This window comes from Phyllostomus discolor, chromosome 6 (assembly GCF_004126475.2).
Source record: "Phyllostomus discolor isolate MPI-MPIP mPhyDis1 chromosome 6, mPhyDis1.pri.v3, whole genome shotgun sequence".
In the NCBI taxonomy this organism is placed as follows: Eukaryota; Metazoa; Chordata; class Mammalia; order Chiroptera; family Phyllostomidae; genus Phyllostomus; species Phyllostomus discolor.
This window is the reverse complement of record NC_040908.2, coordinates 69,153,889-69,166,905: the sequence shown is the minus strand read 5'-3', so window position 1 is coordinate 69,166,905 and position 13,017 is coordinate 69,153,889. Positions and strand designations below refer to the sequence as shown.

The 13,017-nt window shown below is 49.1% G+C and overlaps 2 protein-coding genes across 3 annotated transcripts in view; both read right to left on the bottom strand.

The window, feature by feature from the left end:
• Positions 1-1,640, bottom strand: part of LOC114499275 (protein FAM178B) — a 43,421-nt gene extending 41,781 nt beyond the window's left edge. Inside the window, exons 1-3 of one of the 2 annotated variants that reach the window (XM_028515308.2) lie at positions 1,483-1,640; positions 1,001-1,177; positions 659-756 (exon numbers count right to left, since the gene is read on the bottom strand). In XM_028515308.2, the coding sequence (XP_028371109.2) occupies positions 659-756; positions 1,001-1,177; positions 1,483-1,623 (416 nt within the window). In that variant the 5' untranslated portion in view covers positions 1,624-1,640. The remainder of the gene's footprint in view (positions 1-658; positions 757-1,000; positions 1,178-1,482) is intronic. The other variant, XM_036030095.1, reaches the window with a different exon arrangement.
• A 6,416-nt stretch (positions 1,641-8,056) lies between these two features.
• LOC118496637 (protein FAM178B-like) overlaps positions 8,057-13,017 on the bottom strand; it is a 45,042-nt gene continuing 40,081 nt past the window's right edge. Inside the window, exon 7 of the mRNA XM_036029967.1 lies at positions 8,057-8,175. Coding sequence (XP_035885860.1) covers positions 8,057-8,175 — 119 coding nt within the window. The remainder of the gene's footprint in view (positions 8,176-13,017) is intronic.

Genomic DNA, 13,017 nt, shown 5'->3' with positions numbered 1-13,017 from the left:
GACAGAGGCCAGGTCTAGCTGATGCTTCTTATCTCCCCATGGGCTGAGTTTGTTCACCTTGGTCAACAGTGTGCCAGGCACTGTTCTAGATGGGGGTGATATGACAGTGACCCAGATAAGGGACCTGCTCTCCTGGAAGTAAGTAACATGGAGAAGAGGCAGCCATAAACAAGGAGACAAAGAGTATTTTGTCTCCTTGGCCTCATGGAGGCCAGGAGACAAAGATCATTTTGGGCAGAGATCAGTGCTGAACAGAAAATAAAACAGGCTGATAAACTAAGAGTGTGGAAGGTGGGGCAGAGCCGGTGGGGATGATCAGGGGGTGTAATGCAGCTGAGGTCTAAATGACAAGAAGGAACCCCCCACCAAAGACTGGGGAAGGAGCAGCAAAAAAGAGGGTGGGACCCCTGTAGTCACAAGCTAATTGTGCAAGACGATTGTTTTGCTAATAAAACCATGGTAAGAAAATTAGGCTTTTTTCATTTGTAATGAACTCATTAGTGAGTTGTATTTTTAGTTCTTTCTCCTGGGTTTTAGAGATTGTTGAGAGTGGAAGGTCTGTTGGGACTGCTGGGGATGGTTCTGGATCCCCACACCCCAGCTGTCACAGGGTGGGATGAGTGTCAGGGGGAAGAGGCAGAGGTACAGGAGCACCCACCTGCTCCGGGAGGTCACATCCAGGAAGAACTGCACAAGCGCCAGCAGGTTGTGGTGGTGATCCGACACCAAGCTCAGGGCACTGCACAGCTGCTGGAGCTGTGGGGATACCAGTGCCAGGGTAGGTGGGGGAGGGATCACCTTCCACCCTGAGCTCTCTACCAGCTCCCTTGTGGAGGGGAGGAGTGCTGGTCATGGAGGCCAGGACAAGAGGGATGATCCCTAGCATTCCAGTGGCTTCATGACCTCGGAGCAGTGCCATCCCCATCTAGGGCATACTAAGGGTAACTTGGGACTGTACAGAGGAGGCTGGGCTGGGGCTGGGCCCCAGGACTCAGTGTACCTTCCCTGGCCATTCCTGGATGTTCTCCAGGAGCAGGAGCAGGAGCTGCTGGAGGTCTGTCTGGGGCAGCAGGCGCAGCCGCACGTCCAGGCCAGCTCTGCACAGCAGCTCAATCAGGTCCAAGAGGTTCTCATCAGTGGTGAACCCTGGCTGTACTAGGGCACACAGTGTCAGGAACTGGAGAGCAGAGAGAGCACTAGGGCAGTGTGGCCTTCCTGGGAGACAAGGCAGGCAGGAGGCAAGGCAGGCATTGTGAGCCCCTTGGCCACGTTGGGTGAGAGCTGAGATAAACAAGCGGTGAGGCCACAGGCCAGGCCCAATGGGGTCCTCGGCTGGCATCAGTGCTGGCATGGGGAGTGTGAGCGTACCATAGCATCAGTGCTGGCTGCCCATCCGGTGCCTGCAGTGGTGCTTGATGGGACTTTCCGAACTAACTTGTTGAATAGGTCCAGATTGGGAGTGGAGACAGCTGTTTGACTCACCTTGTAGATATAGCTCAGGCTGATGTCCAAGGCGGTCTCCTGGGGGGTGTCCTGCTGTTCACCCTGGCTCAGGCTAGCCTCCCTTTTAAACACTCTAAGGCAAGACAGAAACAAAGGGAAGTAAACAGGAGGAATGGGCATCAGGGGAGGACGGAGGCAGAGAGAGGGCCGCACTTGCTCAAGAACTTGGGGCCCAGGGACAACTCTGCCCGAGTGACGGAGCAGATCTAGTTGAGCCTAGATGAAGTTAGAGGCCAGGGCCATATTTAACAGAATAAAAACAAACAAACAAACAAAAACCCCAAAGCAAAAACAACCTCTTTAAACACTAGAATCACACTCAGGGTGGCACGATGCTTCAGAGAGCAGGGTCACACTGCCCTTTACACAAGTTTCCCAGGCACATGCTCACTGGATAAATGATTTGGTGGCCAAGTATGTTGTCAATTGCAAGTAAGTGAAGTGAGTTTTGACAAGGCTCCCTTTGTGTCTCATCCACTTTCTACCCTTGTTAACTACCCTGGGGTCCAGCTAGCAGTGGGCTGTCAGTAAATGAAGATGAGACAACACTGCTGACAATAACACCACTGCCACTCCTGCACACTCCAGGAAAAGGCCTCTGCTCTTCTTGACTTGGTACTGTGCTGCTTCTTCAAGGGAAGGAAGGAGAGATCCCTGCCTCAGCCCTAGGGAAGTTGATGCCAACAAACCAAAGTTGGGGGTGGCCAGCTAGGACTGGGTTCTGTTGTTCTTCCAGATCTTAGCATTTATTAGGGCCAGGGAAGTGGGTGAGGCTGGCATTTGCATCTGGGCATGCGCAGGCTGTGTCAGTGTGATGGAAGTTGCAGCTGTAGCAGCCTGTGAGCATGCACGGGGTAAGCAAGCATGGGGGGGATGCTTTCAGATTTCCCAAAGGGTGTGGCATCACAGAGTGGGCTTCACGCCTCTGCTGGGAGCAGTGGGCTTTCAGACTGTTGGCTGCTGCCCAAGGGAGTTGGGCTGAAGCACATGGGAGCTGGTGATGTCTTCTTCCAGCTGGGGAGGGGAAGTGTGGCTGTGACCGAGTTCTCTCTGCTTTGGGAGGGCATGCCAGCACCCCCTGGAGAGAGGGGACTGCCACCTGGAGTGTGTGCCAGCCAGCCAGCATTTATTTCTCTGTGCCACCTCTCTTGGGGAGCAGCAGACAAGAGCAGGTTCCTCCATCTCCCCCCCCCCCACTTCTTGAGGACCTACTTGACTGAAGCATGTAGTCTGTGACTGAGGTTCTGGGGTGCAGTATCAGCTGATTCCCAGGCCTCTGCCACTGCTCACATCAGGGGGTCATGGAGCACAGGAATTTGCAACCTAAAAATCCCATTCCCCTACTGCACTCAGCAGGTTAAGAGTGAGCTGATGTGACTCCATGAGTAAAACAGCTTCATCTGTGATGCCCCTTGGTCCCTGTCCTCAGCTGGTTAGGTCAGGGCTCACAGCCCTGTGAGCAGCATCCAGGAGCTGGAGTTTGGGTCACAACAATAGTGTTTTACACTCACTGACTTAAGAGGGTATGCCACTCAGTTTCCATATGTGTTTTTCCAAGGGGCTGAAGAAAATACTAGTTACTATCTATGTGGAGCTCTGACATTCTCAGCAGGAGGAGGGTGAGGAAGTGTGTGGGCACTGCCACCACCATGACCAAATGACCAAGTGACCAAACGCTGCTCTGAAGGCCCTGCCGTCAGAGCCCCCACATGCAGGCTGCCAGCAGAGCAGGGTGCTCTCTCCCTGAGCTATGCAATGCCCAGTCAAGCCGGCCCTGTCAGCTGTGCTCTATGGCAGCACAGCAGCCGAGGAATTAATGCTAAGCTAATGGAAAGGGAAGGAAAGGCAAACTTTACCTGGGTAGGATTATACTGTCCCAAGGGAGCCAATTACCAACAGTATGCCCTTTCAATGGATTGTCATTTATTTATCTGTTTGGGCACTGCATCAATTTAACCTTTCAGAAGACCAAGTTGAAGAAGGCTTCCATCACTGGGCAACCGCAGCACGCTTCCTGGTTGTTTGAGGCCAGTCCTGTGTACCTGACCAGGGCTCTTCAGCTGGGCTTTGTAATCAGAAGTGGCCTTGGAGGATGAGCCATGGCTACCTGAGGCCCTCCCCTCTCTTCCCAGGTGAGACTACGTAGCCATGCGGCACAGCCTCCTCTGAGGATGCTGGAGCTCTCATTCAGTGTGCATACTCCCGCCCCTCCTCCTCTGTTCCCCCCACCCCCAACAGCTTCCTGACTTCACTGTCCCAGCCTCATCCCTGACAGAGGGCTGCTCCTTTTGCAACAGGTGGACATCAGACCATCTGCACGTGTCCACTACGGAAGAGCTGTGTCTTTCTCAAAGGAAGTCTTGGAGCTCTTATAAGATGGTTATGGGTTTTAAGGAAATCTGAGATTAAGAACAGATGGTGGAAAACCCGAATTTCTCATAGCAACTGGAATGTCAGCCAAGTCATAGGCCCATGTACAGCGACTACTCAGCCCTTGTTTCCAGTCTCGGCCATTGCCAAGTTCTGTGGGGGCCCTGCAGGAGATCCACCTGTTCTGCCAGGGGACCCCTAGATGGGACAGCCCTGAAAGTTGACAGAGAGATGTGCCTGACATGGACCCAGCTGGCATGGGACAAGCTTCCTGTGAGCCTGCTCAGGAACAAGGTGAGGAGGGTGGTGGGGAGCAGGCAGCCTGCCATGCACTTGCTCTTGTGGCCCATGCATCCAGGGGAGTCATCACATCCTCGATGGAGGAGATCCTCGATGGAGGAGAGGCTGGAAGCTGGCTCCTAAACACCCTAGAGGCATCATCGTCCCACCTCTTGACTCTCAGAGCTTCCCAATCACAGCAGCCAGGCAGGCAGCCAGCTAGGAAACACACCTGAGCATCTTTGACACCCCCCACCCCAATGAGGTCACTGGAGGGTGTCCAGGACTTGATTGCTTCTCTAAAGGAGCTGTGTCCAGGCAGGGAAACCTCCCCAGACTAGTGGTTTGGCAAGTGGTCCCACCCTGCTCTTACAGTGTTGTGACAGGGGAATCACTCCTGCAGCCATCACCAGCTCCTTGGGGCCAGTTCTAAATCCTCTTGGGAAATGGCATCAACAGCAAGCCCAAGGTGTGCGGCCCAAGGAAAGGGGCAAAGCTGTCACCAAGTAGCAAGGGGCAAAGCTGTCACCAAGTAGCTCTGGTGGCGCTCTGGGACTGGCCTGAGGCCAGAGTGGCTCTGCTTGCCTTCTGCACAGAGCTAACTGCCCCTGGTAAAGCTGGAAGTCTACATGGTAGGGTTTGTGTTGCCAGGTATTTGAGATGGCACGTTTAAAGAACCCCAACTGCAGTGCTGACCTGCCTGCCTCCCATGGCTTCCAAACAAGGTGGATTTGTCCTGAAGCAAAAGTGGCAGTTAGCCACAGAGAAGGGAGGGGAGACAGAAGTGGCTCTTTGCAGAGTGCTTTGTGAATTGAGTGGTTATGTCTCCAGAGCCACCTCCCACTTGCCAAGTGGACACCATGTGCTCATCAGAACAGTTAGAAGTAGCCCTTCTGAACCCCACAGTACCCTACCCAACTTCCAACATGAATTTGTTTTCTAAGTATAATTCTTTCCTGACTCATCCTAGATGGTGGTATGACTGCAGCTCTGTGTTTGGGAAGGGGAAAGTGGCTTATTACACCAGATTCGGAGCTCGAGGGGTGGGGAGGGCTGGAGCACGTTCGTATTTATAGCACAGCCAGTGTGGTTTGGTTTGGCAATTACTAAACACGGTCGTGGAACAGGTTCTTTAGAAAGCTTGGACCTTCCCCCCGGGTGAACATCTGCCTACTATAGCAAAGGAAGCGGGCTGGGCACCTTCTGGGATGAGGAACTATCTGCAGGATGGTGGGGCTCCCATATAACAACCTGTTCAGGGTTCTAAATGCTCCATTGTATCTCAAATCAACTTCTGAAAGAATTCTCAAGAAAGAGTTTAGATGCACTGTAACTTGTAGAACAAGCTAACCATGTGCAAGGTGTTTACAACCCAGACCTAGTCACCACCCACCCAACAGTTGTCATCCATGTGTTATTGTATGGCTTTGTTCCTGGAAGGCAGGATCCATGGTTATGCAAATTAGCATCGCTGTATCCACCCAGCACAGGGCACAAAGGGCACACCCACAAAATAATATTGAGCATTGTGGAAATCACATGTACAACTGTGGCCATGAAGTATTAGGTGTGAGCCAGATAAGAGGTCTGGAGATGGACTGAAAAGACTGGGACACATCTTGGAAGAGGTGGGGCAGCAAGAGCTCTGAGTCAGGAGGGGGCCAAGAGAGATGTCAACCAAAGCAGCAAGATGCATCATGCCTGGTTTTTCTGTGCCCTTAGGTCTGGGAGCTGGGTAGTTCACATGCTCAAGATTCTCAGGCAGTCATGTGGAGTTGTTCTGTAATTCCCTCAGACTGTGGGCTTCACCATGTGGGCTACGGCAAGTTCAGTAACTTTTTCTTACTTCAAAAAAGTACTTAGGTATGTTGCCTCTATTCTCACTTTGCTGACAGTTTTTTTTTTTTTTTATCATAAATGGGATGCTGGATTTTATCAAATGCTTTTCCTGCATCTATGGATATGATCATGTGGGGTTTTAAAAAATATTTTATTTATTTATTTTCAGAGAGGAGAAGGGAGGGGGAAGAAAGGGAAAGAAATATCAATGTGTGGTTTCCTCTGGTGCACCTCACACTAGGGACCTGGCCTGCAACCCAGGCATGTGCCCTCACTGGGAATCGAACCCTCGAACCTTTGTTTCACAGGCTGGCACTTAATCCATTGAACCACACCAGCCAGGGCAATCATGTGGTTTTTATCCTTCTTTTTGTTTATGTGGTATATTCCATTTACTGATTTGTGAATGTTGTACCAACCTTGCATTCCTGGAATAAATGCCACTTGATCATGATATATGATCTTTTTGATGTGTGGCTGTAATGGGTTTGCTAATATTTTGTTGAGGATTTTACCATCTATGCTCATCAGTGATGTTGTCCTCTACTTTTCTTCTTTTTTTGTAGTGTCTTTATCTGGTTTTGGAATTAGGATAAATCTGGCCTTATAAAGTAAGCTTGGGAGTCTTCCCTCTTCCTCAACTTTATGAAATAGTTTGAGAAGGAGAGGTGTTCATTCTTCCCAGAATGTTTGATAAAATTCACCTGTGAAGCTATCTGGTCCAGGGCTTTTCTTTGTTGGGAGTTTTTTTTATTATATTACTTCCATTTCACTAGATGTATTCTGTCTATTCAGATTCTCTGATTCTTCCTGATATAGTTTTGGACAATTGTATGTTTCTAGGGACTTATCTATTTTGTCCAGGTTGTCCAGTTTGTTGCATATAATTATGCATAATATTTCCTTACAATCCTTTGTATTCTTTTGGTGTCAGTTGTTATTTCTCCTCTTTCATTTCTGATTTTATTTACTTGGGTATTCTCTTTTTCTGGTTGAGTCTGGTTAAAGATTTGTCAATCATGTTTATCTTTTCAAAGAACTACCTCTTAGATTCAGTGATCATTTGTATCGTTTTTTTTTTAAAGACTCTATTTTATTTATTTCTGCTCTGATCTTTATTTTTTCCTTCCTTCTATTCATTTCAGGCTCTGTTTGTTGTTCTTTTTCAAATCCTTTAAGTGTAGAGTTAAATTGTTTATTTGAGCTTTTAATGGAACTGCATTATGACCCAGGGATTCCACTTCTGGGAATTTATCCAAAAGCACCTAAAACACTAATTTGAAAGAACATAAACACCCCTATGTTCACTGAAGCACTATTTAAAATCACCAAGGTCTGGAAGCAGCCCAAGTGTCCATTAGTAGATGAGTGGATAAAACAACTGTGGGACAACTTACCGTTTACGACAGCATGGATAGAGCTAGAGAACATCGCGCTAAGTGAAATAAGCCAGGCGGAGAAAGACAAATACCATATGCTTTCCCTCATATGAGCAAACTGAACTAACAAGCAAAATAGATAGACTTATAGGGAGCAGGCTGATAGCTCTGTGGGGACTTAGGGGGTGGAGGGACTGAGGAAAAAGGACTCATGGGCATGGACAACAGTGTGATGACTGTGGGGTGGGGAGGGAAGGGTGGCATAAGGGGAACAAACAGGAATGGAAAAAACACAGTAGACATTTTGTTAACCTGGGAAAAAAAGAAAAATGTGCATAATTTTATCTAAAAATCAGAGGCTATCTTTCTTTTTCTAACCTATAATAGCTCACTGAGCTAAGGATCATTTCAGAAATAATTAAATAGATAGCTTTGTGCAATGAATGGCCAGTTGTATTACATTTATAGAATAGGAAATACTTAAAATTAATATTTTTCCAGGATGAATATATTTTTAGAAGAATCTTTTTTTTTGGGGGGGATACTTTGTTTTGTTTCTTAACATTTGTACTGAGGTATAATGGCATGGAAAAAGCTGCCCCTCTTTAATGTACACACTTTGGTGGTCTGAACAGAGGCCAGTGCCCAAGGGATAAATGAGACAGGGTGTGAGGAAGGGGAGGTACTCACCTCTCACTTTGTTGAGATGGCCCCGGTGGGTACAAAGCAGGGCTGTGGGCACCCAGACTGTGAAATACCTCTATGATCTCTCGCAGCGAGGGGCACCACATGCACACGTCTCCATCTGTCAGGCCAAAGGAAGGCAAGGGTTAGAGTGGGCAGAGGAAGACAGGGTGCTCTACTCGCACGGGAGGGGCTGGGAGAGACAACCTTGGCTGAAGGGGAGCTGTTTCTGCATTTTCTGGCACAGATATCATCTGGAGAAATAAAGCACTCAGTGGTTTTCACATACTCATTGGAGCTTTGGGAATCTGGACTTCAATTCCGTGATCTTCAACCTATAGCCACCTTGATGTGCAAGAGCCCGAGGGTGACGGCACCCTGACCACCTCCGTCAGGCAGCCGTCAGGGCACTGAGCTGCTCAGGGCTGAGCCAGATGGTCAGCCCTGGGCCAGAGGCCTAAAAACTTCAAGACTCAGAAGACACCCATCTCCATGCCCCAGGCTCCCCGTCATAGAGGACCACTGCCCTTGCTGTGACGTCCAGGTTTCCCAGGCCCACCACCCCTGCCAGTGTCTTCTCAACAAGCTTGGCTTGTGAGCACCATTTTCTCTTGACAGTTTACAAAACATGAGTGAGAATCAGACCACGTCGACGAAGGGGAAAACCTTAAACACTCAGGGCCTTTGTTGGACTACTTAAGGACATTTTCAGAAAAGGAAAACAAAAATAAAAACTGTGTGTCTGGGCATATTTCCTAAAGGTGAACTGCTACGACGTCCTCTCTACACATGACACCTCCACGCCCAACTGGAGATGCAGTGGAGGAAGTGGAAGGACGGAAGAAAGGAAGGAAGGGAGAGAACCCTAAACAAACCTGACAGAGTAACGCATGGCTAAGAGGGAAGTGGAAAATAAGTCACAAAACACACTGGCAGTGTCAGAACACAAATGCAGAATTTGACAAGGAATGAGGTGTTGGATCAAGAGCCTGGGATCTGGGGTGGTGTGTGAGCAGGGTGTGTGCAAAGCTTGGTCATCAGATGGCGAATGCTCGCACCTAAGGCCCACCTCCCGGCACCCCACATGTGTGGGGATTATGCCAGGTGCTAAGAATATAGAGGTGACTCAGTAGAGACCTTGATCTCAGGGATCCCACAGTCCAGGAGGGAGAGGAGCCAGGCAGATAAATATGAGAATGTGTTCATGCAAAAACCCAAGCCTGTGAAAAGTGCAGAGCCTGCTCAGAGGGGAGAGAGGAAGGCAAGAAACATGGTACTGGTAGCAGGAAAGAAAGTGTGCGCCTTGCACAGGGACAGAAGTGACAAAGACAGAGAGGCACGTCCTAAGACCAAGGCAAGTAATCAGGTAGCTGAAACTCATTGCAAAGTGTTGGCCCCGGTCCAGGCTGGCTACAGAGCCAGCAGCCGGTGGAGTGGCAGGCAGAGGGTCTCTGAGTCCCATCCAAGGACATTGCTTCAGTGGCATCAAGTGTCTCTCTCTTTGGAAATGTATATGGGTCAGGGCTCACCCAACAAGTAATTAGATTCTTGGAGGAGGAAAAACTTTCCTTGTTTGTTTTTTTTTTCCTCTCAGGCAACTTAACAAGAGAACGGTAATGATACCCCTTGCCTGTTTCACAAATGAGCTGGGAAGAATGAAGTCTGCAAAACACAATGCAACTCCACGGGAGAGAGGGAGCTGTTTACCAGGGCCCTTGGGGACGGTGCACGTATGAGCATGCACGAGTGGGCGGACCATGAACTTTTCAGGGAGGGGAAGATAAGTATGGAAAGAGAATCAAGCTAGGGTGGGGCTCTGGGAGGCCCAGCTGGGCCGGAACATCCTGCAGGTGGTGTCAAACCCCAGAAGGGGCTGTGCAGGGCCCACATAAGTGCTTCTGCTGCTCTAAACCCCCGACAACAGTAGCACTGGCCCCACCAGTCTTAAGCCTGGAGCCTGCATTGTCCTCCGTTCCTACTCTGACCCAGTAGCTACTCCACAGCGCAGCTTAACCCAGGCTGATGTGTCAGAAGTAGTTTCAGAGAAAGGGGCCTGGGGTGCCTTGGGATAAATCAGCCCTCCTCACAGCCCCAGAAGTTGGCTAAGTGAAGACAGGCACCAGAGAGCCCGTAATTAATGCTGCGCCCATAAGTAGGCCATGCGCTCAGCTTTTCCTGAGCACTGTGTTTCCCGAGTGAGGGTTTTCTGGAGAGCTGACACAGAAGTTAACTCAGGCACGGAGCTGCCAGCTCTGTCTCCCTCAGATGCTGCACGCCCACAGCAGTCATTTGAGGTGAGTCCCCAGGGGACCGGCTGGTCTGTGCTGCCTTTGCTGCCAGTGCTGACAGCCCACACAGCTGGGTTCTGGTTAGAGGCTGAGGGTCTGGAAGCGTCCCTTTGGTGGCCCTCCTGGGATGGCACCAGTGCTCCAAAGGAAGGCAGGAGAAAAGAATCAGGCCTCAAATAAGAGTGACTTTTCCATCTGTGCCTCAGGAGAAACTGTTAGTTCACATAACACCACTTTCTCCTGGCACTGTTACAGATTGAATGGGAAAAACATACACAACCCAAGAAACTCCTGGGGCAGGGCTCCGCTGCATCAGTGGGGGGGCTGGAGGGGCTGTTTCTCTTTTTTTTCTTTTTTTAAAATATATTTTATTGATTATGCTATTACAGTTGTCCCATTTCCCCCCTTCACTCCCCTCCATCCTGTACCCCCTCCCACCCACGTTCCCCTCCTTTAGTTCATGTCCATGTGTCATACTTGTGAGTTCTTTAGCTTCTACGTTTCTCGTACTATTCTTGCCCTCTCCCTATCTATTTTCAACCTACATTCTACGCTACTTATTCTCTATACCTTTTCCCCCTCTCTCCTCCTCCCACCCCCCTGTTGCTAACCCTCCATGTGCCCTCCATTTCTGTGGTTCTGTTCCTGTTCTAGTTGTTTACTTAGTTTCTTTTGGTTTTGCTTTAGGTGTGGTTGTTAATAATTGTGAGTTTGCTGTCCTTTTACTATACATGTCTTTTCTTTATCTTCTTTTCTTAGATAAGTTCCTTTAGCATTTCATAAAATAAGGGCTTGGTGATGATGAACTCCTTTAACTTGACTTTATCTGAAAAGCACTTTATCTTCTCTTCCATTCTAAATGAGAGCTTTGCTGGATAGAGCAATCTGGGATGTAGGTCCTTGTCTTTCATGACTTGGAATATTTCTTTCCAGCCCCTTCTTGCCTGTAAGGTCTCTTTGGAGAAATCAGCTGACAGTCTGATGGGAACTCCTTTGTAGGTTACTGTCCCCTTATCTCTTGCTGCTTCTAGGATTCTCTCCTCCGTTTTTACCTCGGCTAATGTAATTATGACGTGCCTTGGTGTGTTTCTTCTTGGGTCCAACTTCTTTGGGGCTCTCTGAGCTTCTTGGATTTCTTGGAAGACTGTTCCCTTTGCCAGATTGGGGAAGTTCTCCTTTATTATTTGTTCAAATAACTTTTCCACTTGTTGCTCCTCCCTCTGGTACCCCTATAATTCGGATGTTGGAACGTTTAAAGGTGTCCTGGATGCTCTTAAGCTTTTCCTCGATTTTTTGAATTCTTATTTCATCATGCTTTCCTGCTTGGTTGATTCTATCTTCCTTCTGGTCCACTGTATTGTTTTGAGACTCAGATTCCTTCCTTTCACTATTGGCTCTCTCTGAGTATCTTCCTGCATCTCTTTTATGGTAACCTGCATCCTTTCACTTAAATTGCGCCCAAAGTCAACCAATTCCATGAGCTTTCTGATCACCGGTGTTTTGAACTGTGCATCTGATAGATTGGCTATTTCTTGGTTGCTCAAAAGGATGAGTCCTGCGGGACTGATCTGTTCTGTTGGAAACATATCTTATGTCTTTCCATGTCTCTCCTTTTTTTTTTTTTTTTTTTTGGTCTGGTCGCTTGTTACAGTGGGGGGCGGAGCCTTAGGTGTTCACTGGGGCTGGGCGCCCCAGTCGCTAGATTGTGACGTTATATGTGGGGGCAGGGGCGGGAGCGGGGACGGGAGGGAACAATGGCGGTAGTTCCGTTCTCCTGGGCTCAGACACTTCCCTGGGCTTCTGGGCTGCGAGCTCTGCCCTGGTCCACAATAGCTGCCCCACTGATTCCCCCAGCCACTGCTTGTGTACTCCGGGATCACTGCTGCGTTCTTGTGCCCCGGATGGCTGTCGTGCCGATTTTGTGCCAAATTTCCCCCAACCTCCGTGCACCGCCGACCCGCACCAGCTCCGCACCCACCCGGATTGTTGTCCCCTACCAGTCTGGATGTACGGGTCTACTTCAACTTCTTGGCTGTCCGACTTCCATTCAGATAGATCCTCTGTCAGTTCTGAGTGATATTCTGTCTGTAAATTATTGTTATTCTATTCTTGGTTGTGTGAGGAGGTACGGTGCGTCCACCTATTCCTCAATCTTGCCAGAAGTCGGAGGGGCTGTTTCTAAAGGCAGCAGAGCTACCAATCCATCAGACAGAGCCCCGTCCTAACCAGAGTGTGGGGCCGTCCACCTTGTGAGAAGGTTTAGACACTTATTGTCTCATCCTCCCAACTCTAACTACTGAACTTCCCTCAGTGCTTTCCTATTTAAATTTAAGCTTCTTTCAATATCACTGATTTAGCCTTAGTCATTCAAAGTTTTTATTCACTCAACAAATGGTAAGTGAACAGCAATTGCTATTCTAGATGCTAGGAGCCTAGCAATGCGCGTGCATGCGCAAGAGAAAGAAAGAGAGAGGGAGAGAGAGGGACAGAGAGGGAGAGAGAGAGATCCTGGTCTCATGGAGCTGATGAACTGGTGGGGAGTCAGACAGTGCACGTGACAAGTCAATACGCGGATGACACTGGGTGCTAAAATGGTATGGGAGAAAGGTGGCCAGGGTGACCAGGAGTGGTGTCACAGGCAGAAGGAAGAGCCTGCAGGGACCTGAGGCCAGAAC